General features: G+C 40.2%; 1 protein-coding gene across 1 annotated transcript; it reads left to right on the forward strand.

Annotated features, from left to right (window-relative positions):
* Positions 1-1567: 1567 nt before the first annotated feature.
* LOC115920761 lies at positions 1568-19778 on the forward strand. Its single transcript, XM_030977350.1, has 4 exons — positions 1568-1778; positions 14909-15225; positions 17579-17671; positions 18617-19778. The coding sequence occupies exons 2-4, from the start codon at positions 14931-14933 to the stop codon at positions 18727-18729; spliced, it is 501 nt and encodes a 166-aa protein (XP_030833210.1). The 5' UTR covers positions 1568-1778; positions 14909-14930; the 3' UTR covers positions 18730-19778.
* Positions 19779-26602: the final 6824 nt, after the last annotated feature.

The raw sequence follows: 26602 nt of genomic DNA on the forward strand, positions 1-26602 counted from the left end.
CTATTTTGAATAAAAATCTGTAATGAAAAAATATGGTTAACAAAAAATTTCTGCGTTTGTGTGTGTAAGAGTGTGTGTGTGGGTGGTGGGTGTTATATATTACAATATACGAATAGAAATTAGCGGGCTTTTTGTAAGAGCTAAAATGAGACGAATTAGAAGTGAATATGACTGTGAGCAGGTATTACCTTGCTGTGTATGGTGTGTGTGTGTGTGTGTGTGTGTGTGGGTGGGGGCGGGGGGCTGTTGGGGGTGTGCGAGGGTGTTCTTTGCCTGTGACTTTATGTTATTGTGGTGTGTACACGTATATGTGAGTTCGTTCGTTCGTTCGTGCGAAGAATATCAGGGAGTACATCATCTAGATAGGAAGATCCTTATTAAGCCAACATATTGTCTCATCATCGAGCTCGCGAAGTCCGGAAGCGCCGTGGGGGGATTTGTAGATCGGACAAACATCGATGACATGGTCCATAGTTTGTGCATGTGAGAAGATGTGTGAGTTGCAGATGGTAGTGGTTTGATTTTTTTTTTATATTATAACTGATTTCATTCAAATTTTTCGATCGTTTTTTAGGAATTGTACATGTATTGAGTTATTTAATTAATGTTATTATAATTACAAAGAAAATTATTTGTATTGTTTATATATTGAATATAATGCAAACAAAAATTACGGGAACAAATATTACCCTTGTATCTTCTTTGTAGTTAATCTTGGGGATGGGCGTTGTTGAGATTGGAATAACGCCATTCAGGGATAGACACACTCCTGCCTAATAATTGAGTTATGAAACAATGTGACTATTTACCCCTGAGCAGTTCTCAAGTAGCCTAATTATGATTTAATTGGAATGTCTATTACTTATAAGGGGTGGGATGCAATTCTCTCATAGTAAATTTTCTTCAGGTATGCCCTACAATTTTTAAGCTTGTCGGCAGATCGCAGAATGAGTGAACTTTTATTTTATATTTATTTATTTAAACTTTTTGTGGGGGGGGGGGGGAGTAATAAAAAAAAGAAATTGAAACTCTGACGATCAGTTTCACCCTTCTCAGCTGGACGAGAATCAGACGATCTTTTTAATTCTTTTTTAGAAGGGGGTTGGAGGCTGTGAGGGTGTTGAAATGTTTTAGCTAACCGACAAAAAATTGAGGCACTTGACATGCTTTATGTCTCTTCTGTGGGATGGGGAGAAAAAAAGTCAATGTTATCTTTTTCAAATATTGTGTGTGTAAGTAAGGATAATGATAATAATACCTATACATGATGAATGTGATCATGGTAACCTCATTGTGACATGAAACAGTTCTCCTATCTACGCCTTCTTCTGTGTGGATTCTGAATAAAAATTGCAACGAGGCGTGCTACTGCCTACATCATCAGTCTCATGCAGTCTGCAGAATCCAGATTCATTGTATTGGTCGTGCACTGTCTGTGTTCCATTCATTCATGCTTCTGCAAATATATTTGACATACAATAGCGTCCAAAAGAAAACTAGCAAAATATACTTGCTGCCGCATACAATATGACGTCATTGCAAGCTGATTGGCTAGTTTGGAAGTGACGTCGACCGAGCTACTTTTGCGCTGTAGCAGATCCAGCGAGCGAAAATGAGACTACCGGAGCTACATGCACTATTAGTAAACGGTTGCGCCATTTTCTTTACACAGTGAACGATCTGGTTTATACCAAAGACTTCAGAACATTTCTCATAGTCTGCTATCATAAGGTGTCTTTCTTGATTATATCCGCAGTTTACATCGATTCTGCATTTCGGTAAGTCTTAAAATTTGCTCATCGTTCAAGAAATTAGAAACTAGTAATTAAGAAATCGAGGGAAATTATAAATTTGTAATGGGCGTTTCACCCATTAAGAACTAAGAGATTTCCTGTTTTTATTGTTTATGCATTTGGCCTTTTATCATAATGCATATTCAAGTAGAAAGCGTGTCATTGTTATAACATGCAAAAACAAAATCAGTAGTATACAAGTTATCAGTATACGCCCTGTGCTAAATGTTATTCGCATAAATATCATACCGTCTGTTGAATGCCGGAAGGGTGGTAACTCTTTAAAAAAAATAAAAGAACTACATCCCTCTGGTTCTGAGCCTATGCTATTAGGTTGATGTAATACGACTAATCAATGAATTAAGCACATACTACCATATTTCAATTCGAGAACCAAGAAAAACGCCGGATTTGATATATGATATGTTAAAAAGCTATTACATTGCTCTTAAAATGTGATATAATCCACGATAATTCGATCCATAGCCTGCTCTGTGCCATGCAGAACTGTAGCAAATCGGCCATTGAATTATGTTGACCCCCCCCCCCCCCATGTTCGATTCACAAGCAACAGTGAGTGTTATATTCAAAATTTCAAATTTGAGCACTGTTATAAGACTTTGGACCCATTTCGAAAATCCCCCGATACTTTTACAATGACTATTTGTTGGTATTATCTGTCAGATTTCTATAGCAGACGTTTACACCAACATAACAATAAGCGTCACAAATTTATTAAAAGTAGGGTTCATATAAAAACGGCGCTAAAACTTTAACGGTTGAAAATACGTTCTATTTTTTTTTGCAACTTCTTTACTTGCCAAGTACGATGTTCTGATTGCATTAAATGCATTAAAATAATGTTTGAAATTGATAATTTCTGCTAATGTGAATAGAGATAACAAATTAAGGGAGAAAGAGAAAGAAAGAAAGAAAGGGAAAACAGGGAGAAAGAAAGAAAGGGAAAAGAGGGAGAAAGAAAGAAAGAAGAGAGAGAGAGAGAGATAGGGAAAGAAACAGAGGGAAAGAAGGGGAAAGAAAGAGAAAGAGAGAGAGAGAGAGAGAGCGATAGCTTGAGAGATGCGTAATCATGGCTTCTATAATTAATGTGACAAAATGACAAAATATATTCGTCTATCCTCAAAGAAATGAATAAGTGACTCATATCTTGGCCTTACATATATTGTTCAGACCGATTAAGAAATGTTTAACTAGAATATACATATATATGCAACGTTCAAGGTACAGGGTTCCATCATAAATGCGTGAATAAATGCTGTCCAGACTTTAAAGTCCAAACAGCATTTATCTCCTTACTGTACCCTGAACTCTATTCAGACATGTCTCTGGAAACTGGCAACTAGACAGACGGAGAGAAACAAAGTGATTAGCGTAACGTAAAATGGCGCCAAAAGACCTTGTTATCTACGTCATGGGGAATCCCCGGAATTATTGTGATTTGCAATGCCTATACAATGCCTATATTATAGATCACCTCAAAGCAATCGTTCCAAAGCAGATATTCCTCTTGTGAATATAAAATACCGTGAACAACGACAGCGATGAAATAAGTCCCCGTGCTCATGAAATTTAGCTCAAACTTAACTATTCTCATGTCGATGCCAATGTTATTATACTGATGGAGGTAATACAGTCTTATGATTCAATGATTATGTGTGAGTAGAGGACGAATTGTTAAACACTGAGAACCGTCATCCCCCTTTAAAAAATGGCCATTGATGTCAAATCAGGGCGATGAAAATTTTAAAAAATGTGCGGATTGATTTTGACTACAGATTGAAGTGCATCACATAATATTAGTTTATCAATTAAACAAAATGAACCAATACAGTATCTGCAGTAACTTCCCTGATTATGATAGCCTACTGTATTCGAACTAATGGCGTTAACTTAAGACAGAGCATTTTGGCGTCATCTAGAATGCGGAATTGCCCGTGACCACAGCACATCTGATTCGGTGAGCGACACTACAAAAAAGGGCATCGATCATTTTTTTTTAAACAATAAAATATTCTACTCCATGCTCTTTTGTGTTTCATTTCAGTGTTATCTGGAGTATCTATCAATAAAAAAGATCTCCATTGAAAACAGAAACTAACGTCATTTAATACATAGTTGTGGTTTCGCGGGTCATGTTACATTATCAAGTGGCACGCTACATTACCTGCATAATTATAAAATACACACATTTCATGAGTAAGTCCTGGATGCGTTTTACGTTCTCATTCGATTCTTGTGTGATTTCATACCGTCTTTGCTGAGTAATCTTTATACCATCCTTTAAATAGCGCTTGATTTTTTAAACGAAGGATTTTTTTCCTTAACTGTAATTGTACTACTGGTATTGATATTCCCTTTGTGTTTTACGATGGTATTTTTTCATTCAATTAACACACTACATCAACTTAGAGTACTTCCTCATAGATTGCACTGTACAGTGTTGTTCTATGATTATACCAGGGCAACCCTGATTATACACATATTCCGATAAAAATATTCTTGCGAGAGATTTTTTATATATATATATTTTTTTTTTACAGCATCCACTTAATAGGAAGCGATGGCGGGTTTCATAGATGAAAACATTCTAAATGACGGGCTATTGATACAGAAATTAACGGCGTCACCCCAGCACAGCTAAACGTTTATATGGGGTTCAATCATAGGCGCCAGAAGTGGGGGGAGGGGGGGGGGGGCAAAACGCATTTTTGCCCCCCCCCCCCCCAAAAAAAAAAAAAAAAAAAAACAAAAACAAAAAAAAACGCCCCCCCCCCTCAAAAAAAAAAAAAAACAGTAAAGGAGTAAACATGGTTTGTATTTTTAATCCAAAAGAACGTAACAATCATAAAAACCTGAATTAAATCACATGTACAATTCCATTCAAAGAAAAAGGAAAGTTCACAGGAATTAAATTTCATAAAAATTGCGCATGCCACCTATACGGTATTTTAAATGGGGATATCTATAATAGCGATACGCGCGTATCGTGGACATATTGTGCGAGAATGGGAAAGCGTGTCCGTTTTTTTGTTATAGGGGTGAGAAGACATGAGCCCCTGAACGCTGGCGTACTGATGGGGGGGGGGGGGGGGAGATGTATTTCTTATTCGAAACCAGTGATTTACAAATGTTGATGTTGTGACATGATTTTCCGGCATTTTTCTCCATTTTTTTTCGTAAGTCATACCTTTTTATGCGTTTGTTGGAAAAAAGGAAATTCCCAAATTACAGTCAGGCAAAATACGCTTATTTGGAAGCCTTTATGTCATGGTCTGCAAAGTGGCTGGGCTCGAACCCCCCCCCCCTCCTTTTTTAAAGAGTATGTTAAAGAGAAAAAGAAAGAAAGACGGAGAAACAAATAAATGACCTGCCAATGTCACAACTTAAGGTAAAAAAAATGCTCATCTGACCGTAATTAAATGCTTAAAACCCCAGAGCTTATGGGGGCTTCGCCCCCGGACCCCACCAAGGGACCTAAGGCAAGCGCGTAGCCAGGATTTCATTTTAAGGGGGGGCGGTAGTGAGCACGCGAAGCGTGCGCATCACTTACAGAGCGCGCTCCCTAGGGCCGCGGGTGCAGGGAGGGGGGGGGAAGCTTTTCATTGCATTATTAGAGAAAGAAGACGATTCGTTGGACCGTTCTCGACTCTTAATCCTTGTTTGCAACAAGTTCCCCTTCCTCCGCGCATAGGTCTGACGTTTCATTAGATTATTAATACAAGAAGACGATTCAATGTACCATTCTCAAACGACTCTTAATCCTTGTCTGAATTCAGTTTCCCCGAATCTCCCGCGCGAAGCGAAGAAGCTTTGACGTTTCATGAAATATCAGAGAAAGAAGACGATTCGTTGTACCTTTCTCGACTTTTAATCCTTATCTGAATTCAATTCCCCCCTTCCGCGCGAAGCGCGGAAGCTTTGACGTTTCATTAAATTATTAGAGAAAGAAGACAATTCGTTATACCGTTCTCGACTCTTAACCCTTTTTCTTCCTACGTCCGCTTCCTTTCTTCTTTTTATTTCTCTCTTCTTTTTTTTTGGCCGGCGTTTTTTTGGGGGACGACCGCCCTCACCGCCCCCCTGTCTACCCGCCTGAGTCCTAAGGCGGGCCCCTGGATGCTCATCTGACCGTAATTAAATACCTAAAACCCCTGAGCTTCCGGGGGCTCTGCCCCTGGACTCAACCAAGGGCCCTAAGGCGGGCCCCTGGATGCTCTTCTGACCGTAGTTAAATATTAAAACCTCTGAGCTTCTGGGGGCTTCCCCCTTGAAACAAGTCAATTGCCTTACAGAGGGCCCCTGGATGCTCATCTAACAGTAATTAAATACCTAAAACCCCTGAGCTTCCGGGGGCTCAGCCCCTTGACCCCCTGCCGAGGCTCATGCCCTGCACCCCACGCCAATTTACGCTCTACCTGATCGATGTGACGTGTAAGACGTGGTGGTAATGCAGCTTTTTCGTCTGCCCCCCCCCCCTTCCGGACTTTTTTTCTCATTACGTCACTGCCCCTTGAATGTGAGCCCCTGGAATGTTTGCCCCCTGGAATGTTTGCCCCCCCCCCCAATCCCAAACTGCTTCCGGCGCGCCTGGGTTCAATGCTACGCAGGGTGACAACGCTCAAATTGTGAGTTTTCTTCAACTCAATCCTCAGTCGGCGTACGAGAGCTTACTTCATCAATTTGTCAGCAAGCATAGCACAGATAGAACGAGCGCGCTGAAATTGCGGCTTATTTTCCGGGAGAATGACATGGGTCTTTGTGCTGAAATCATTGAAGAAGGTATATGAAGTCCTATCACTTCTACTTTAAATACAATTTTAGGTTTTTAAGAAAAATTACTACGTTATTCCATTCTACGATTGCTTTACCATTCTCTTAAAAAAATTAATTGATAGGTTTGTTACATTGTTCAGATCTTCTACAGTCATATTATGAGACTTTTATCTTTCGATCTCAGTTTTTCGATAATACACAGGCCTTTAAAAGCGTGGATGTATGTCAAATATTCCTCTAGACAGTTATAGACTGGAAGGTAAAGCGAGCATTTAGGACTATACGATACTATACTACTATACTATATCTTAGTATTGATGTTAATAAAGGGAAAACAAATTTTCTGAAATGTTGAAGTTGGGACAGTTTGATAAGGGAATGCATGTTGAGAGGAAAATCTTGGGAGAGACAATTAATAATTGTATAATTCATTTTTATATCTAATTTCTCTAGAGTTAACGAGGATGAATATTGACCCCCCTTACCATGCATGTTGATGCAGCTAGTTAACCTCCTGCCCACTGGATTTTCGTGGTTCTTGGATAACGTCTATTGGAATGAGAAAATTTTGTAGTCACCGAGTTACTGAACTTTGACACGACTGAAACTAAAAAATCCCCACATGTCATTCATCTTCTTTATACTTCCTTGTTTCATGTCTTCTTGAAAATATCATTATCATGATAATGAAGCAGTACGTGTATGTGCCAATTTAAAAGACTTTAAGCCTATGTCATTATTCTTTTTCTGTATGATTAGCAAATAAACATTTCTTCTTAGTTATTTCACATTTCCTGTGTTTAGAAGGAAAGTTGAGATCTCTTTAGGCGATACTTTTAGGTTGCGAGAAAATATCTTGAGAGCACGAAATTATCACACAGTTTATTATTTATGTCATTAGTATTTTGAAGTTCATTTTTAGTTCAGTTCAATTTAAATATTTCATAATATACAAAGATATAATGATATATAATAAAATTTGCCTGAGAAATCCCGATAGAAGGCCAGTGGCCTGCAATAAACACAGCGATTCCCCCTTACAATCATAAATGGAAACAGCAAATATAAAATACAAACGAAGCACAATACGAAACGATAAGCATATTACATTTCAAACATTAAACAAGTTAAAATAAAGAAACAGAAGAAATCTTTTAAAAATATATATTGCTAACGATTGTATAGAAAAATAGAAGTGTGAAGCTAATAGATATTTATGATGGTTTGTTTAAACTTAGACTCAAAGGCATTTTTGGATTGTATACTTTTAAAATAAGATTCAAGAGCATTCCATAGTTTAATATATTTATAAAGTATAGAGTTACATTGTGTTAGATTTATACGGCAGTATGGCAAGAAAATATTAGGTTTATTTCATTTGTTAAATAAATGTGTTAACATGCTTTGGCATAATATATTGTTTAAAACTGCAGGTAGTACAACTTTGACGTGTTCGAACATTAACAAGTCTAAATTTTAATTTAATATTATCAAAAGGTTTTAAGGTATTTAATTCCTTTAATTTATTATTAAATTTTAAACAGCGACTTGGTGTGGGCAAGATAGTGGGAATTAGTGCAAAGTCGAACAGGTACAATAACTGAGATATTGCAAGATACAGGGGTTATATAACATTAATACATTTTTGCAAGGTATAACTGAACGTAACCTACAAATTATACCAATATATATAGTTATTTTTCATGAACATTGTAAACATGTTCTGTCCAATTTAGCCTTTCGTCGATTATGACGCCAAGGAAGTTTATGCTATGAAACTTTTCAATTTCAAACATTTTAATTGATGTTTTGATAATGTCAGGTATTTTGGCTGAACGAAATATCATATATTATGTTATATTCATATTAATTTGTAACCTATTGGCCTTCACATGTCACAAAATACACGTAAACAAAAATCATCTCGTTTAAAACTAGGGGATGATTGTCAAATACATTGTGCATGCATGTATTTTCGATATTAAGAGTCGATTAATTAATTATACCAATGTTTGTATAATACTGAAATTGGATATTAAAAACTGGTGTAATTCAGTCTGCACTTTTTGTTTGATCCGTTAGATATTCATGGAGTTATGGGTTAAGTTAATATTGAGTCAAGTGAACTCATGATTAAATGGATGAATAATTTATGTTAAGGGAAATCAATCAATGAATTCTAAGTAGTCGAATCATTCGAATCGTTCTCAAATTAATAGTCATATGATGATGATGATGATGATGATGATGAACAGCATTTGTATGGCCAGGCGCGCCGGAAGCAGTTTGGGATTGGGGGGGGGGGGCAAACATTCCAGGGGGCTCACCTTCCGAGGGCAGTGACGTAATGAGAAAAAACGTTCGGAAGGGGGGGGGGGGGCAGACGAAAAATCTGCATCACCACCAGTCTTACATGTTACATGCAGGTCCCGCGGAACGTTTTTCAAAGTGAAGTATTAACGATCAGGTAGAGCGTAAATTGGCGTGGGGTCCAGCCTCGGCAGGGTGTCAAGGGGCTGAGCCCCCGGAAGCTTAGGGATTTTAGGTATTTAATTACGGTTAGATGAGCATCCAGGGGCCTCTTTAAGGCCATTGACGTGTTCCAGAGGGGGGGGGGGGGGAGCCCCCAGAAGCTCAGAGGTTTTAATATTTAACTACGGTCAGATGAGCAACCCGGGGCCGCCCTAGGGCACTTGGTGGGGTCCAGGGGGCAGGGCCCCCGGAAGCTCAGGGGTTTTAGGTATTGAATAATGGTCAGATGAGCATCCAGGGGCCCGCCTTATAGGGCCCTTGGTGGGGTCCAGGGGGCAGAGCCCCCGGAAGCTCAGGGGTTTTAGGTATTTAATAATGGTCAGATGAGCATCCAGGGGCCCGCCTTATAGGGCCCTTGGTGGGGTCCAGGGGGCAGAGCCCCCGGAAGCTCAGGGGTTTTAGGTATTTAACTACGGTCAGATGAGCAACCAGGGGCCGCCCTAGGGCACTTGGTGGGGTCCAGGGGGCAGGGCCCCCGGAAGCTCAGGGGTTTTAGGTATTGAATAATGGTCAGATGAGCATCCAGGGGCCCGCCTTATAGGGCCCTTGGTGGGGTCCAGGGGGCAGAGCCCCCGGAAGCTCAGGGGTTTTAGGTATTTAATAATGGTCAGATGAGCATCCAGGGGCCCGCCTTATAGGGCCCTTGGTGGGGTCCAGGGGGCAGAGCCCCCGGAAGCTCAGGGGTTTTAGGTATTTAATTACGGTCAGATGAGCATCCAGGGGCCCGCCTTAGAGCCCTTGGTGGGGTCCAGGGGGCAGAGCCCCCGGAAGCTCAGGGGTTTTAGGTATTAATTACGGTCAGATGAGCATCCAGGGGCCCGCCTTAGGGCCCTTGGTGGGGTCCGGGGGTGGAGCACCCGTAAGCTCTGGGGTTTTAGGCATTTAATTACGGTCAGATGAGCATTTTTTATGCCTTATTTGTGACATTGGCAGGTCACTTATTTTTTCTCTCCGTCTTTCTTTCTTTTTCTCTTTAACATACTTTTTCAAAAAGTGAGGGGGGAGGGGCTCGAGCCCAGCCACTTTGCAGACCATGTCATAAAGGCTTCTAAATAAGCGTATTTTTCGCCCGACTGTAATTTGGGAATTTCTTATTTTCCAACAAACGCATAAAAAGGTATGACTTAAAAAAAAATGGAGAAAAAATACCGGAAAATCATGTCATAACAGCAACATGTGTAAATCACTGGTATCGTATAGATATACCCCCCCCCCCCCATCAGTACGCCAGCGTTCAGGGGCTCATGTCTTCTCACCCCTATAACAAAACCAAAAAAACAGACACGTTTTCCCATTCTCGCACAATATGTCCACGATATGCGCGTATCGCTATATCGCTATTATAAACCGTATAGGTAGCATGCGCAATGTTTATAAAAATTTAATTCCTGTGAACTTTCCTTTTCTTTGAATGGAATGGTATATGTGCTTTAATTCAGGTTTTTATTATTGTTATGTTCTTTTGGGTTAAAAATACAAACCATGTTTATTCCTTTACTGCTTTTTTTTTTTTTTTTTGGAGGGGGGGGGGGGGGCGTTTTGGGGGGGCAAAAATGCGTTTTGCCCCCCCACTTTTTTGACTGGGGGGGCAACTGCCCCCCCTGCCCCCCCACTTCCGGCGCCTATGTGTATGGCGCCATATATCTCTTAAAAAGAACATTCAAAGGCGCGAGCTCCTCCAATAAAATTAGCATTTAAATGTCTGAAGGAAGATGTGAGTTTTGAGTGAAGCTTTGAAGTGGTCCAGGTTGTCAACTTCGCGAATAGATGATGGGAGGGAATTCCACAGGCGAAGAGCAATAGAGGAAAATGCCCGGTCTCCATATCCCTTGAGATGAGTAATGGGCATCTGGAGAGTAAGGCCAGGTTAGCGAAGTCCAGGGCGAAGATGACGCCGCTCGATTAAAGATGACACACATATAACTGTTGCTATGATTTATTAGATTGCTTGAATATTGTCGGTCATGTTTTATAATGGACAGTGCAGTAAGGCATTGGGACAACTCTTGAGTTAACTTCTTGAAAGTAATTTGCAATCATGTTATACCTTGTTGGCAAATTGCTTTTTCAATATTTGTCGACTATAACATAACAGGCCACATAAATCACGTATAAAATCTGAAAAATAGAAATGTAGATTCTAATATCGATACTTCATTATGAGGTGCATAACATGATCTGCGCTAACAAACAAATCCACTGTGCACAAATATTTCAATAAACAAGATCTATACAGGCACAGGCTGATATCACGGTTGTTTATTATTGGATCAAAGTACATTGACTATAATTATATCAATACAATTCTATAAGCAATAACTCCAGATGTCATGCAGAGTCCGAATAGCATATCGGCTAATTTCTAAACAGCTTTGGTGACATTTTCAACACTTTAAGAAAATAATTGTGAGTATGTAATGGGTTTGTTAATAGCTTATTACCCTATAATTTAGGCAGGAGCCATGGCAAACACAACACGTTGTTAGCGTCCAAATTAGCGTTTCATATACACTTTTTTATTGTCTTCGGGACGTTTTAAGAACGTTATGGCCCGAATTCACAAAGGAGGTTTGTCGACAAACCTCCTTTTGTTTCGACAAACCTCCTTTTGTTTTTTACAAACCAAGGTTTGTAAAAACGCGTCGAAACGCGTCGAAACGCGTCGTATGACGTACATAACCTCCTTTGTGAATTCGGGCCTGTGTGTTTGCTGGATTGTTGCACGGCGAAGCGTGACGTGTGTCTGCTCGATGTCATCATATTTATGTTTGGAAGTATTACGTCAGGTTTGACCGAATTTTTCTTTCTATGCAACCGATTTGCTTGTCGGTTGGAATGCTTAATATTACCATTAAGACTTAAAGCCCCACTGCACTACTTGTAGCTACTTGCGCCTTCTATATAATAAACAATGCATAATCGGTGACCTTTACGTCCCCCATGATCCTCTTTTCTTATGTTAATTGAGAGGTGATTTGATGAGATAACCACCCGTCCAGTGACCTTCACTATGAACATGTCTGACAAAGAAAGCGGACAAAAGGGTGATATAATCCCTCCTGTACACTAGTACAGATGGGCTTTAAAGGACACGAGGCCGAGAGCTCTAAAGATCGACGGCGCTGTGGAACCATGACATCATGACTGTATGGTTCTAACATCCATGTGAAATACGTTTCATAGAAATAATAAAATGGTAAAGGTTTTGTGCTGTTTATGAACTGATGATGTGAGGGGTAAAGTGCAATATTAATATATTTTGTATTCAAAATGTACTGATGACGCATTATACTAGGAACCTGGAAGCAACTTCTGCACCAAGCATCGTATGGGTGCCATGTAGTGCGCGTACGGGTTCCAAATGTAATGGACAAGGCTACTGAATTCGCCTAGGATTTATATCTCGAAAGCCTTTGCGATCATCTTTCCAGCCAGAGGCGGCGGAGTGACTTCCAAAGTGAAGGGGGGGGGGGGACACCAACAAAAAGGGCACTTTCTTGAAAAAAAGGGTACCTTTAAAGGGAAATCTCAAAGCGAAAATATACAATTTTTTAGACATTGGTATATACCCTTATATTGTGATTACATTATCAGAGACAGTTTAAATATTTGTTTCTCTTTATACATCATAATGAAATATAGCTTAAGCATCATACTTTGCAGTTGGGTGCGATGGTCTGAAAATTCATTTGCGAGCGAGGAAAATTTTAAAGATTTGTGAGGTGGCAGTGCGAAAAATAACATCTTATAAAGAGGGGGAAAAAACAATCCCTATGGGGTTATACGCACATTCTCATAACGGAAGACTGAATAAACCTTTGATAAGTTACATAATTATAACATCTATAAGTACAAGCGAATGTGGCGAGCGAGCTTTGGGGGAAATTGCTTCTAGTCGCTTGAAATTAGGGGCACGTTTTAATGATGAGAGGAAAAGGGGACACTTATCAGAAAAGAAGCACTTACATGTCACAGTACAAAGGCTAATTATGAGAGGTGAAAATGGGGCACTTCTTACACCTTAAAAAAAGAGGCGCGCATCTGGAATGAAAAGGGATTTTATGAGAATAGGAAATGGGCAATTGTCGACGGGAAAAAGACACCCATCAGATTTTGATAGGAGCATTTAGCATTTAGGAAAGGGGGCACATGTGAAAATATAAGGTGCGCTTATCCACAATAAACACGGGTAGTTTTAAAAGAGGAAGGGGCACTTTTTGCAAAGGAAAAGGGGACCTTATAAAAGCAAAAGGGGAACCTCTCAGATTTGAGTAGGGCAATTGTCAGAGGTGAAGGGGGCGCTTATCAAAAGTGAAAGGGGCGTTTTTCATACCTGAAAAAGTGAACTTAATAGAGATTTAAGAAGGCACTTATGAGAATGGAAAGGGGAAGGGGCACTTTTAGAAATAAATATGGCACTTGTCATAGTAAAAGGGGCACTATGATGTAAAAGGGGCACTTCTTACAAAGTTAAAGGGGCACTTAGTATGTAGAAAGGGGCACTTTTGGGGTACTTGAAAAAGTGGTGGGGGCACTTTGCCCCTTCCCCCCCCCCCCCCCCGAGTGCCACCTCTGTAAGAATTCCCAGCTTACCATACTTTGAGATATAAGTTTTATTTTGTCATACATTAATTGATTTTTTGTTGTTGTTATGTTTATAAGTCAGTCCCAAATTATGCATTTAGACTTTTAGCGGATTAATGCAGAAATTTACAATATCTTTAGGAATGATAATCTGAAAAAATAAGATCTTTTCCAAAAGTTATGTGGATAGCAGGATCGGAATTATGAAGGCACTTTGAAAACCACAGTGCAATCACAGTGACGTCAGACTAGTGCACTGCAGTGGCAAGACTACTTCTGAATTGTAACTGATTTTGTCACCCCCCCCCCCCCACATCTGACTTAAAGATCCCACTTGAATGCATATGATTATTGGAATCTCAATCAAGAATATTATGAAGGCTTGGATTCATATTCAATGATATTGCAAAGTTCTACACAAATCGAATCGTATACGGATCGTATAGTGTACAGTGGGCTTGTACCATTTGTAGTTCCCCCCCAAAAGCATTATGGCGAGATATATACAAATGTATATATATATATAGAGAGAGAGAGAGAGAGAGAGAGAGAGAATGAGGGGAGGGGAAGGGAAAGGGGAGAGTGAGGGGCTGGGTCACATCGCCCTTAAGCTACGCTGGTGGCGATCTGGAGGAAGAGTAAACACTCTTGAAATGGTGCATCAAGCTTAGATCGTAGATTTTTGTCAATCACTTCCAATCCGGACTTTATTGAGTGCTTGGTCAATATGAATTCATTAAAAGCATCCCCCCGATTGTGCAACTGCCGCCCCTAAGAATCAACTAGATTCCAGACCCTACCGAATCTGACAGTGTTTCCTGTGACATCACACCATGAAGATGAATTCGGCAAACCTGAGGGCGGTTGCACAACCACATCCTACAATAGACGATGATTATTATCACCATGCCTTAAGCTCTAGCATTGCTCCAAATTGATTTCACAAAATACCACATTTCAAATCACAGCATAAAATATTATGTTGCTATGTCAGACATATTCTAGCAAATGATTCTCACAGCATTTTAACAATTGTCTGTTCGGGACGAGAAGGGTGTTAACTTTTTTTTTAGTTACTGCTTTTTTGTTGTTCTGAACATAAGAATAAAATTATGTTTGAGTAAAAATGTATTCATTCATGCGTTTATTTAAATCATAACGTTATTCTATTATTACATTTTAAATATGTATTTCTTTTCTTCTAGCGTCAGTACTTCGCAACTTGTGATGGATGACAGTTTGGATGACATTTTGACTGACTTATTTCTGGTGAGATTGTCAAAAAAGATTTCGATTGTGAATGTCACCGCAGTCGACTTCAGCACATACCTGGGATTCACCGCAGCCGAGGGCCAAGCTGCAGCGATGGGGGCCATTAACAGTATGAATCCAAGTAGCTCATACAATACTCTCTTGTCCAAGTTTGTTTTGAGACATGGACGGAAGAGTGAAAGTGCCCAGAATCTAAGAAAGAGATTTCTAAAGAATGGATTGGGGGACTATGCTAATGACATCAAAGCAGGTTTGTAGATTATTATTTAGTATGTTAATTTATAACGGAAACGACCACATAGTGATGATAAAAAAATACTGAGCTAAAAACAAAGTCCATCATGCTTTTTATTCTTCTACATACCCCTTTACAATTTGTATAATTACACCATATTCAAATCTGACAGTTGCCCCTTTTTCTTCAATACATGCCCCTATTCCGTAATAAGAAGTGCCAATTTTCCATTTTTTATTAGTGTCACATCTGATAATTGCCCTTTTGTATTACTTTGACACGCGTCCCCTTTTTCTTTCTAATTTTAATAAGTGCCCTTTTATCTGTTGATATGTGTCCCTTTTCCTTTTCCTTTCTCATAAATGTCCCCTTTTTATGCCTCCGCCACCGAAGGTGGTGCCGGAGGCATCATGTTTTCGGGTTGTCCGTCCGTCCGTACGTCCGTCCCGTTTGACCGTTATCACAATATCTCAAGAACCATTTAAGATTTAAACTTAAGACTCGGGAATAGTATTTATCACCATAGGAAGACGATCTGATTAGATTTTGGAGTACGTAGGTCAAAGGTCACAGGTCACAGAGGTCAACTTATGAAATTCCTTGTATTGAGTTTGTTAGCGCGATATCTCAAGAACCATTTGAGATTTAAACTTCAAACTTAAGGATAGTATGTATCACCATAGGAAGACGATCTGATTAGATTTTGGAGCACGTATGTCAAAGGTCAAGGGTCACAGAGGTCAACTTATGAAATTCCATACATTGAGATTGTTATCATGATATCTCAAGAACCACTGGAGATTTAAACTTCAAACTTAGTGATAGTGTGTATCACTATAGGAAAACAATCTGATTACATTTTGGAGCACGTAGGTCAAAGGTCAAGGGTCATAGAGGTCAACTTATGAAATTCCATACATTGAGATTGTTATCATGATATATCAAGAACCACTGGAGATGTAAAAACTTCAAACTTAAGGATAGTATGTATCACCATAGGAAGACGATCTGATTAGATTTTGGAGCACGTAGGTCAAAGGTCAAGGGTCACAGAGGTCAACTTATGAAATTCCATACATTGAGATTGTTATCATAATATCTCAAGAACCACTGGAGATTTAAACTTCAAACTTAATGATAGTGTGTATCACCATAGGAAGACAATCTGATTAGATTTTGGAGCACGTAGGTCAAAGGTCAAGGGTCACAGAGGTCAACTTATGAAATTCCATACATTGAGATCGTTATCGCGATATCTCAAGAACCACTGGAGAATTTTCACTTCAAACTTAATGATAGTATGTATCACCATATCATAATATCTCAAGAACCACTGGAGATTTAAACTTCAAACTTAATGATAGTGTGTATCACCATAGGAAGACAATCTGATTAGATTTTGGAGCACGTAGGTCAAAGGTCAAGGGTCACAGAGGTCAACTTATGAAATTCCATACATTGAGATTGTTATCATGATATCTCAAGAACCACTGGAGATTTAAACTCCAAACTTGTTTAAATTGCTCTATGGCGGAGGCATCATTTTCGACTGCGCGCAGTCAAAATTCCATCTAGTTTTACCTCTTATAAGCGTCTCTTGAACATGCACCCTTTTTCGTTCTAATGAGGACCCCTTTTCTTTTTTTATAACAGCCCCTTCCCCTTTTCAAAAATGCCACTTTTTACCTTTGATAATTGCCCATATCAAAATCTTATAGGTTCCCTTTTCCTTCGACAAATGCCCATTTTCCATTATCATTAGTGTCATTGTTAATCTCTGGTGTGTGCCCCAGTCAGGTGCGAAAAGAGCCCCATTTTCACCATTGAAAACTATCCTTTTTACCTTGACATATGCTCCTTTTCTTTTATACTGTAATAAGTGTCTTTCTAATAAGTGCTCCTCATTCCTTTTTCCATAACATGTGCCCCTAATTTAAAGCGCCTAAAAGCAACTTTTTCTTTAATCCCCTCCCCCAAAGCTTGCTCGCTACGCTCCCTCACAATAATAGATTGTGGTTAAAACCCCATCAGGATTGGGTTTTTTCCTCTTGTAAAGATGTAATTTTTCGCACTCCGACCTCACAAATCTTGAAAATTGTAATAATTGACATTTTTAAAACTGTATTGGCATCATATTCAAAGAGGGTGAACACAATTATATTAAATATATACCCTTAGAAAAAAGGAAGGAAAGAGAAAAAGACAGACAGAGAGAGAGAGAGGGAGAGTGAGAGAGGGAGAGAGAGAGAGGATGAAAGCGGAGTGCGAAAGAAAACAAATTATAGTTCGAGAGATATAGACAGGAGAGAAAGAAAATCAGTATTTTTTTCATAAACCGTAACAAATATTCTTGTTTCATTTTCTCCAGAATTAGAGAAGTTTATAACTCTTGTCCCGTCAGACGCAGAAACCCTCAATGACTCACCTATATCCCTCCCGAGCCCTCCTTGTGGCACACCAGGTAATCATAATTATTCACAATTTTCTATTCCTTTCACAAGCTTTATGAGACAACCAGAACTTTCCACTATCACAAAAAGGCGATTTGTCGCTTTCAGCCGAGCAATGCAGCAAAGAGTACATAGGCGGGGGCCCGGGCCCCCTCCCTAGGCCCCAAAAATTGTTTTTTTTTTTTTTAAAGATGATAACGTGATTTTTACCTTTAAAAAAGAAGAGACGACCCGCCTTGTAATAAAGAAAGTAGGAAAATGTATATTATTTTGTGTTGTTCCAATAGGGGGGGGGGTGTTGATTAAAACAAATAGAGCTCCATTAGCCCCCCCCCCCCCCCCGTTGAGCAATAACTAAATTAAATAAAAGAGACATGAAGGGAAGAGCAAAAAAAAAAAAAAATTGTCCCGAAATTTGAAAATTGGACCGATTGACATTTCGATCCGTAGGGGGGGGGGGGGGGGGGGGGGGGGTGGTGGGGTAAGGTCACCTTTTTTAGGTCATCCATTAGCATAACCTTTTCCCCTTTTTTTTAATTAAAAAAAAGAAACACTAAAAAAAAATGAGGGGGGGGGGTTGACCCCAACCCCTCCTCCTGCGTACGCGCCTGTGGTGGCAATATGGGCAATGAGGAAACATAATGCGTTATCAGGGAATGTAACAGCTTATTTATCTTATCATCAATAATTTTCTTTTTTTGTACAGATCAAACAGGAAGGGACCTCACAAAATATGTCACAGAGTTGCCAATTAGGGTTTGATTGATCGCAACTACATAATAATAAAAATACATAATTTCTTATTTTTAATCGGAATTTGCTCACTGACTTTTCACTGACCTATTCCTGTCATCTTTCTGCTTCTATTAAAACCAACTTTATATCAGAGTGGACTTTCCCTTTATTCGAACTATCTTCTAAATGTTCTATATATTATTATTTTATGTGAATGGTAGGTGAGGGAGCAGAGGCCGCTGGTGGAACTAAGACTGGTGCAAAGACGAAGTCACCGTGTAAGGTTCCAGCTAACAAGCCTGATGAGGGTACTGACGAGAAAATGGAAACATGAACGTTCATACTTTTGTAATTTTTCATTCACTTTTTTCTTACATAGTGTAGATAACTTCATTCATAGTAGGAAACTCTCTTTCACTTTCCCTTCCCAAATCTAACAATTAAGAAACAAAAAGATAATATGATGTCGTAAAATCCAATCACCTTAGCTAATAACAATGCTATTTTACGTAGTCACACGGTTACAGGGAGAAATTTTTCTGCGCGAATTTGTATTTGTTTGAGGCAATAACTATTCATGCTTGTCATCTAGATATTAGTAAATAAATTGTTGGTATTTTTTTCTGTGCATATTCCGTTTTTTCTATTTAAAAAAAATCCATCAAATGTTGTCGGATACTCCGTCCTCTCCTCTCGAAGCCTGGGCCGGTATTCAATTCAATACTTAGCATAATTAAATGGCTAAGTTAAGTAATTTACTTATCTAGTATTAATAAATGCGCGCTGATATAATTGTGCGCAGGTTATAATACTGCGTAAGAAAATCAAGGCCTCCAAATAATTGGCTTAAGTCTGGTAAGGAGTTGACTTAAATATAGGGTAAAATACTTAGCCAAAAGTTTGAATTAAATACCAGAATTGGCTAAGTATTTTATCTAAGCCTAATACTAGATAAAAAGCTTAAATTCTGTACTTAAGTATTGAATTGAATACGGGCCCTGGTGTATATATATGGCATTTGAATGTTTTTAGTTCAACGTTTTCCTTTTTAAAATTATGTCACATTTATTGTTTTCAATCTGATAATGAAGTAGGCCTTTTGAAAAATTAAAACAATTATATAAAAAATAATTTCTCCATTGCTGCTTATAAGCAGCAATGGAGAAATTATTTTCAATCAAAAGTTTTCATGACTCTAGAACAGTACTGTAAGCTTTGGATCTGTAGTGCTTTTGCGTTTTAACCACAATAATGCACAGAACGTGTGTAAAACATCTGTGGATATTTGTGGATCATTAAATGCTATCTCCAAAGTGTCTTTTTATGACCGTGGTCCACACTTTTTGTGTGTGATTAGACGTAGAGAGCAACCTACATTGATGGCTTATTGTCTCCATTGCATGATTACATGGATCACATCTGTATTCATTCTGTCAGGATCTGCACGGCTTTATATACTAAAACCAAAGCATGATCGACCATTATTAATTTCAAGGTGATTTGAAATCAATGACTCTAATCACCCCCTCCATTTAATCCATACCTTTTGGCGTTTTTGTGTTTTTACAAAAACCAATACGAGTATCGACGATTGGACGGGTAAACCTGCTAGCCCAACATCCGCACCAATGAAACGGCCTACTGCGGTAAGCCCCCAGATTCGAAACATTGTTTAACTCGCATGTTTGTTACACGGCATTTCCTGACAATTTTCGACATACTTTGCAATTAATAAATAGTAAGATTATTAACTAACTTGAAGATATATAATAATGGACAAGCTAATCAAAATGTATTTTTAAAAATGAAATAGATTAAAGTAATGAAGTGTAACAAGCAAAATAGTTCAGGCAAAGATTTTCAAACATCCAACAATTTTTTTTCAGCAGTATTAACAAAACGGAATGCTACAAGGGAATGGGGCTAATGCAGATCCTTGTTGTAATGTTGTGTTGTTGCTATGATCATAGGCTCCAAATTCCGTACATTTGATCGGTTTAGGGTATATGTCTGCCCAAATTGAAAAGCTTTGGAGCCGGAGTACATTCTTTTTGTCATTGCTTAACCAGTCTTTACCCATGTCATTCAGACGTAGTTCATTTATTTATGTGCTTTACAGTGTAAAAAACACAAAAACATGTAGTCATCTGTAGAAATTAAATTTGAGAATTTACATAATTTGCATGGTGTCGTTGCATATTTCTTGTTTAACCTTGTTAAGTACACATTGAAATTTACATTCTTCATCTTCTCCACCTTCTCCTTCTTTCTTCATCATCATCTTCTTCTTCTTTGTCTTCTTTTTTCTATTTCTTCTTCTTCTTCTTCTTCTTCTTCTTCTTCTTCTTCTTCTTCTTCTTCATCTTCTTCTTCTTCTTCTTCTTCATCTTCTTCTTCTTCTTCTTCTTCTGTGTGTGTGTGTGGGGGGGGGGAGTTATTGGGGATATTACAAATGTAAAGATAAAAAAATAAGCATAAACTTTTGTCAGAGCAAGGATCACAACACTTATCAGGAAACACAAAGACTTTCAAAATAATTTTATCCGTCCCAAACTCAGACAACAATAGCATACGAATGCCGTCTGTTCTTTGTCCGGCTAACCCAAACGCAAAAGAATGGAACGTTCGTTTAATTTTCAAAGCTCCCTGTTTACAATGAGCTGCCTAACTATTTTTAAAAAAATTTACTATCTTTCCGGATTCCACAATATTTTTCATCGTCTCTGTTATAAGGGGATCATAGGCCTATATGCAAGTTTTTATTGTGTTGCATTCCAAATTTATTGTGGTCTCTCCATCTCTCTCTTTTTCCCTCTTTCTCTCTCCCTCTCTCTCCCCCTCTCTCTCTCTCTCTCTTTCTCCCTCTCTCTCCCTCCCCTCTCTCTCAAATTTCTTCCTTTCTCTATATGTTTCCCAAGTTCTCTGCTTCGTCTTCCTTATACATGTATCATGTATAAGTCTGTATGTGTGTGTGCGTGTTTTTTTTAGGGGGATGGTCGTGCGTTTTGTTTGGGTTTGGTAGTAAGGCAGTGGCGTGATGAGCAAAAACGTTTTTTTTTTTTTTTTTTTTTTTTTTGGGGGGGGGGGGGGGAGACAAAAACTCCTCATCACCCCCACTCGTACATGCAGGCCCTGCAGAACGTTTTTCAAAGTGGGGTCTAGGGGCAAAGCCACGGCGGGGGTCAAGGGGCGGAGCCCCCGAAGCTCAAGGGGTATGGGCATCAAATTTCTTCCCGGGGGGGGGGGGTGGCACAAATGGCAGGGGTGAAATATATGTACAACGATGAAGCGACAGAGCGAGGCTTTTAGCGGCGAGGGATCGGAACGACCAAGCGGGGGTGGGTCTTGGAGGGGGTTCTGACCGCCTCCCCGAGTAGGAAGCATTTGCAATTTTAGAACCACATTAGACGCATTTTCAGCCACTCCCTGGAGTAATAATCATGACGTAAAATTGCTTTCTTCTTCCCCCTCCAAGAGAAGGGATCCTTTGCAAATTGAGAACCACATTTGGCGCATTAATGTCCACTGGCACTTTCTGGGGAAAAACGAGGCCTTCTGATTGGTTAGAAGTTAGATAAAGTGATCTGTAACATCGTGCTTCGTTACTGCATAATGCACAAAGACGGTGGTCCGGTACTTCACCAATAGTACTTGCAAAAAATATATCGTGTGTATAAACTGTGTTGTTATCAGGGGCGTAGCTAGACCTTTTTTAGTGGAGAAGGGGGGGGGGGGTAGACTGTTGAGGCTACCGATTACCGACAAAACTAGCCACCAATTACCGACAAATATATTAATGCCAATGTCCCAATGTACATAAATATAACCCTAAACTCCGGAGCCAGAAACTAAGTTTTTTTTCAGTTCCCCCCTCCCTCCCGCGCGAAGCGCGGAAGCTTTGACACTTCATTAAATTATTAGAGAAAGAAGACGATTCGTTGTACCGTTTCGACCCTTAATTCTTGTTTCGCCCCTCCCGCGCGAAACGCAGAAGCTATGACGTTTCATTCAATTTTTACTCTTAATCCTTGTCTGGATTCGATTCCGCCAATCCCGCGCGAAGCGCGGAAGCTTTCACGTTTCATTTAATTATTCATATTGCTCCGGCACAAACGTAGCTAGTTCGCCGTCTACAGAACGTATATAGCAGACGGCAATCGGCGGATCAGACGACACTTGATAGTGATTTTGTATGTGAGATTGCTTTGCTACATATAATATACAAGAACCTTTTACATATCTTTAAATTATCATTGATATCTGATAATTAAACAGTTAATAAAATAAACCTACCAAACTACATAATACAATGAAATACTTGACTGAAAGTAGGGGAGTTTGATGTGGTGGTGTCTTAATCGAATAGTCATGGTGTGTCATGAATATTCATGTTTTTGCTTACCTTGCCAAAATGTTTGCCTATACTAAATGGAAAAATTACGGTGGGGGGTTGGCTGAAGTGGACATAAGGAACCAAGCAGAACTGATCTATGATAATTCATGCTCCTTATCCTTCGTGTGCTTGACCTATTATCTTTCAATTGCGTGGTAAATTGCGTCCAAAGTTCGACTTGTTACACATGCGTTATATATGCAATGGCGGGGTTAAAAAACCGCTCAAAATCGGCACGGCGACTGCTCGGTCACCGTACGATTTCCGTGCGGAGTCTGCGAAGACTGTACGGCTACTGCACTGAAATTGCACGATTTCCGTACAATCTCCGAGCAGCCTTTGTACGGATTGCCCCAGCCTGCCATACAGAATACAGGAAATGTAAACATAATGTACATAATGTAAACACAAACATCGTAGCCCGTAGCCTCTTACGATTCCCCCCAAATCGTACGAAAAATCGTAGACTAATTTAACGTAGGGCACCCGGGTCAAATGTAATCCAGGCATAAAGCCTAAGTCACATTTGCTCTAGGGCTAGGATACGGCGGCCGTAGGCCCCCGAAACCGAGAGATACCTGCGGCGACCGCAGAGGATCTTCGTTGGCCTCAGTGTCACTCTAGGGCGTTTCCCTATCTTTACAGGCCGTACGGGTCGCCGTGGGATTATAACCGGGAGTTATAACCTTTTTCAGTTCTAGGTTTACCGTATCAATTAGATAATAAGACACACCGTAGCCATGCCGTAGAGCGGTTCCACGGCGACCATACGTCGGGCGTACGGTGGCATTGCGGCTACCTTTCGTCTGCCTTGGTATTTGTCAAAAACTGTACGGCCGCCGCAGGGACGCTCTAAGGCGACCGTGCGTCATCACGTCAAAGGCCGTACGGAAGCCGCAGGTTTTCTGTCTCTACAAATTCAAAATACGCCGTGCGTCTACCCTAACTTATACCTGGATTACATTTGGCCCGGGCGCCGCACGATAAATTGGTCTACGATTTTTCGTGCGATTTTGGGGGCATCGTAGGAGGCTACGGGCTACGATGTTTGTGTTTACATTATCTACGAGCATCGTGCCATTTCTTGTATTGGCCCTCGGAGGAGACCGGGACACATCCGTACTGAGGCTGCTCGGAGATTGTACGGAAATCGTGCAATTTCAGTGCAACACCCGTGCAGTCTCTGCAACCTCCGCACGGAAATCGTACGGAGCTCGTACAGCTTCCGTGCAGAGGTTGCGCGGAGAAGGTGCGGTGACCGTGCAGCCTCCGTGCCGTTTTTCGGCGTCTGTTGCACCCATGTTCACTGAAAAATCATGCGTTTGCTGCACGATCAGCGTGAGGCCTCCACGCAATGCCCGTGCGGGGATTGTGCAATGCCACCTACGACATGTCTACGGGCTACGGGCTTTCGATTTTTCAAATTTGTTTAACTCCCCGCGAAACTAAATCGTAGTTGCCGCGGAGCCCGTGAATCCGTACGAAAATCTCACGGCCGCCTCCTGCCTCCCCACGGAGGCCGCACGGAAAAGGGGATACGGGCAGGATACGGGCCCCGTAGACTAATCGCAAGCGACATGTAATCCAGGCAGTATGCGACTGCAGCATGCTACCGTATGTGACCGTGGGAATGTTGCGGTTGCCCTATAAATGCTAATGGCCGTATATATTTAGACCCCACGGCCGCCGCGGCTAGGCATTAGGGATATCGTTTGGGTTAAAATAATGATGCAAACCCATCTTTTATCAACCTATCGTTGGCTCATGGACCTACTACAAATGGACACTGATCCATTCTATAATACATTCATGCACCTGACTCTGTCAAAAGTATCATAATGACATTCCAAACATGCTTCAAAGTTTTGATCTCATCACGACCGCCGCTAGCCTTTAAACAATTGCCACATGTCTGATAGACGCCGAGCGACTAAAAAGAGACTAATCGCGAAAATCTCAGTGAACGCCAGTGCGAATTGCCCAGACAAGTAGCCTTTATCAATCTGGTTTTGGATTTCTTATGTTAACCTTTATTTCCGACTGGAATTCGCTTCAGAAAATGGAGCGTCCAATCAGCGAACGTATCCTCGCACGACGTCAGCATATAGTATCAATCACACACACACACACACACACAGTAAACTCTACGTAGTGCGAACATGGACCTATATGCCTACTATGAACTATTACGTACGTGCTAAGACCACATGACCTTTACATGGAACGAATCACGAACGAAGCCAACTGGGAGATCGCCGTTCTGATTGGTCAATAAATCCAAAGTAGGCGTATTTGCATGCTAATATGTATCTATGAATAATTCATGCGGAGCAGTGAAACCTACATTGCAAAAGGCCTCGTGACATTCGTCACTCGGTCGCGCGTTCACCCGGGGTATCTAGACTCATCTCAGCCGCTTAGCCAGAGTCACGAGGCCTTGTCAAAAGGATAGACCGCCGCCAGTCAGCCATATAAAAAATACGAATATGAAGAATCTACAAAATGCCTGCGCAAAAGAAACTGAATCGCTTAAAATCACGGAAATGCATGTGCAGTTGTGGCGTACATATGGATATTGACGTATATGAAGTTTTCAATAGGAAATTAGAAGTAGTTTACAAGAGAAACCTGTAAATTTTGCTGTAACAAAATGATTTTAACTTCATATTAAAACTTATCCTATCCATTTCCAAGCAATAGAAGGTAATAGAATAGTAAATAATATCTATTTTTTTTAAAGTTTGGCAAGTTCAGATGTATGTCCACCAGTGTCCAATTCTTTAATAATCAATCTAATATCACACAAAATGTCATAATTTGGGGTTTACTGCTCCTCTTACTGGTCTTAAATCACGGTACTTTTCCTGAAACTACACTCTGGGCCCTGGCCCAGCGAAACGAATCTGAAAAAATGTAAAAGTTCTTTTGTCTGTGATGATGCGTGATTACATAATGAACATTGTCGCGTCAAATGAATGTCCTCATCAACATACACATTAGGGACTTTTAGATTATACGTGTAACGTCCTTTTAAGGCAGTGCATATAAGGACGTCGACCGTAGCAATCCACATTGTCTTCGTGCGAATCTAAAAGTCCCTGATATCAGGTGGCGGCGGTGCACCAAGGATGTAAAGTCAAGAGCATACACAGCCCTGGTTCGACCGCAGCTAGAGTATGGCGCTGAAGCCTTGAATGAACCCCCACACTTCTGTTGCTGCCGAAGGTCTGGAAATGGTACAGAAAACAGCTGCTCGTTTTGTCTTCCGCGACTACCGAAGATCCACGTCAACTACAGGGCTTGTTTCCCAGCTGGGATGGGATAAACTGCACACACGTCGTCTTCTAGCACAAAGCACCATGCTCTTTAAAATACACCACCAGCTAGTCAACATTTGTCTTCCTCACCTCATAACCAAAGCTACATACATCAGCAGAAGAGACCACACACTCAAGCTCTCTGTTCCTGAGGCAACAATAGACTCCTACAAGTACTCATTTTACCCCCGCACCATTCGCATCTGAATCAACTACCATTCACTGCAGTTACTGCCCCAACAGTTGCTGCTTTCCAGATGACCGCCCTCCCTGTCATCAGAGGGTTGGAACCTGCTGTAGGTTCCAGAATGCTGCAAATCATATAGCAGCATGATTTTTTTTTTTACTTGCACGTCACTGTTTTACTGTATAAAGTAATTGTACACCCTTTTGTTTTATGCACCTTCACCTGCTGTCACAACACATCCCATCCCAGTATAGCTTGGAAAAGCTGCTTCAGGGATTACCTCATCAAGTATCAAGTATGATGTGATCAA

The sequence above is a fragment of the Strongylocentrotus purpuratus genome, unplaced genomic scaffold (genome assembly GCF_000002235.5).
Source record: "Strongylocentrotus purpuratus isolate Spur 01 unplaced genomic scaffold, Spur_5.0 spur5_scaffold_9, whole genome shotgun sequence".
In the NCBI taxonomy this organism is placed as follows: Eukaryota; Metazoa; Echinodermata; class Echinoidea; order Camarodonta; family Strongylocentrotidae; genus Strongylocentrotus; species Strongylocentrotus purpuratus.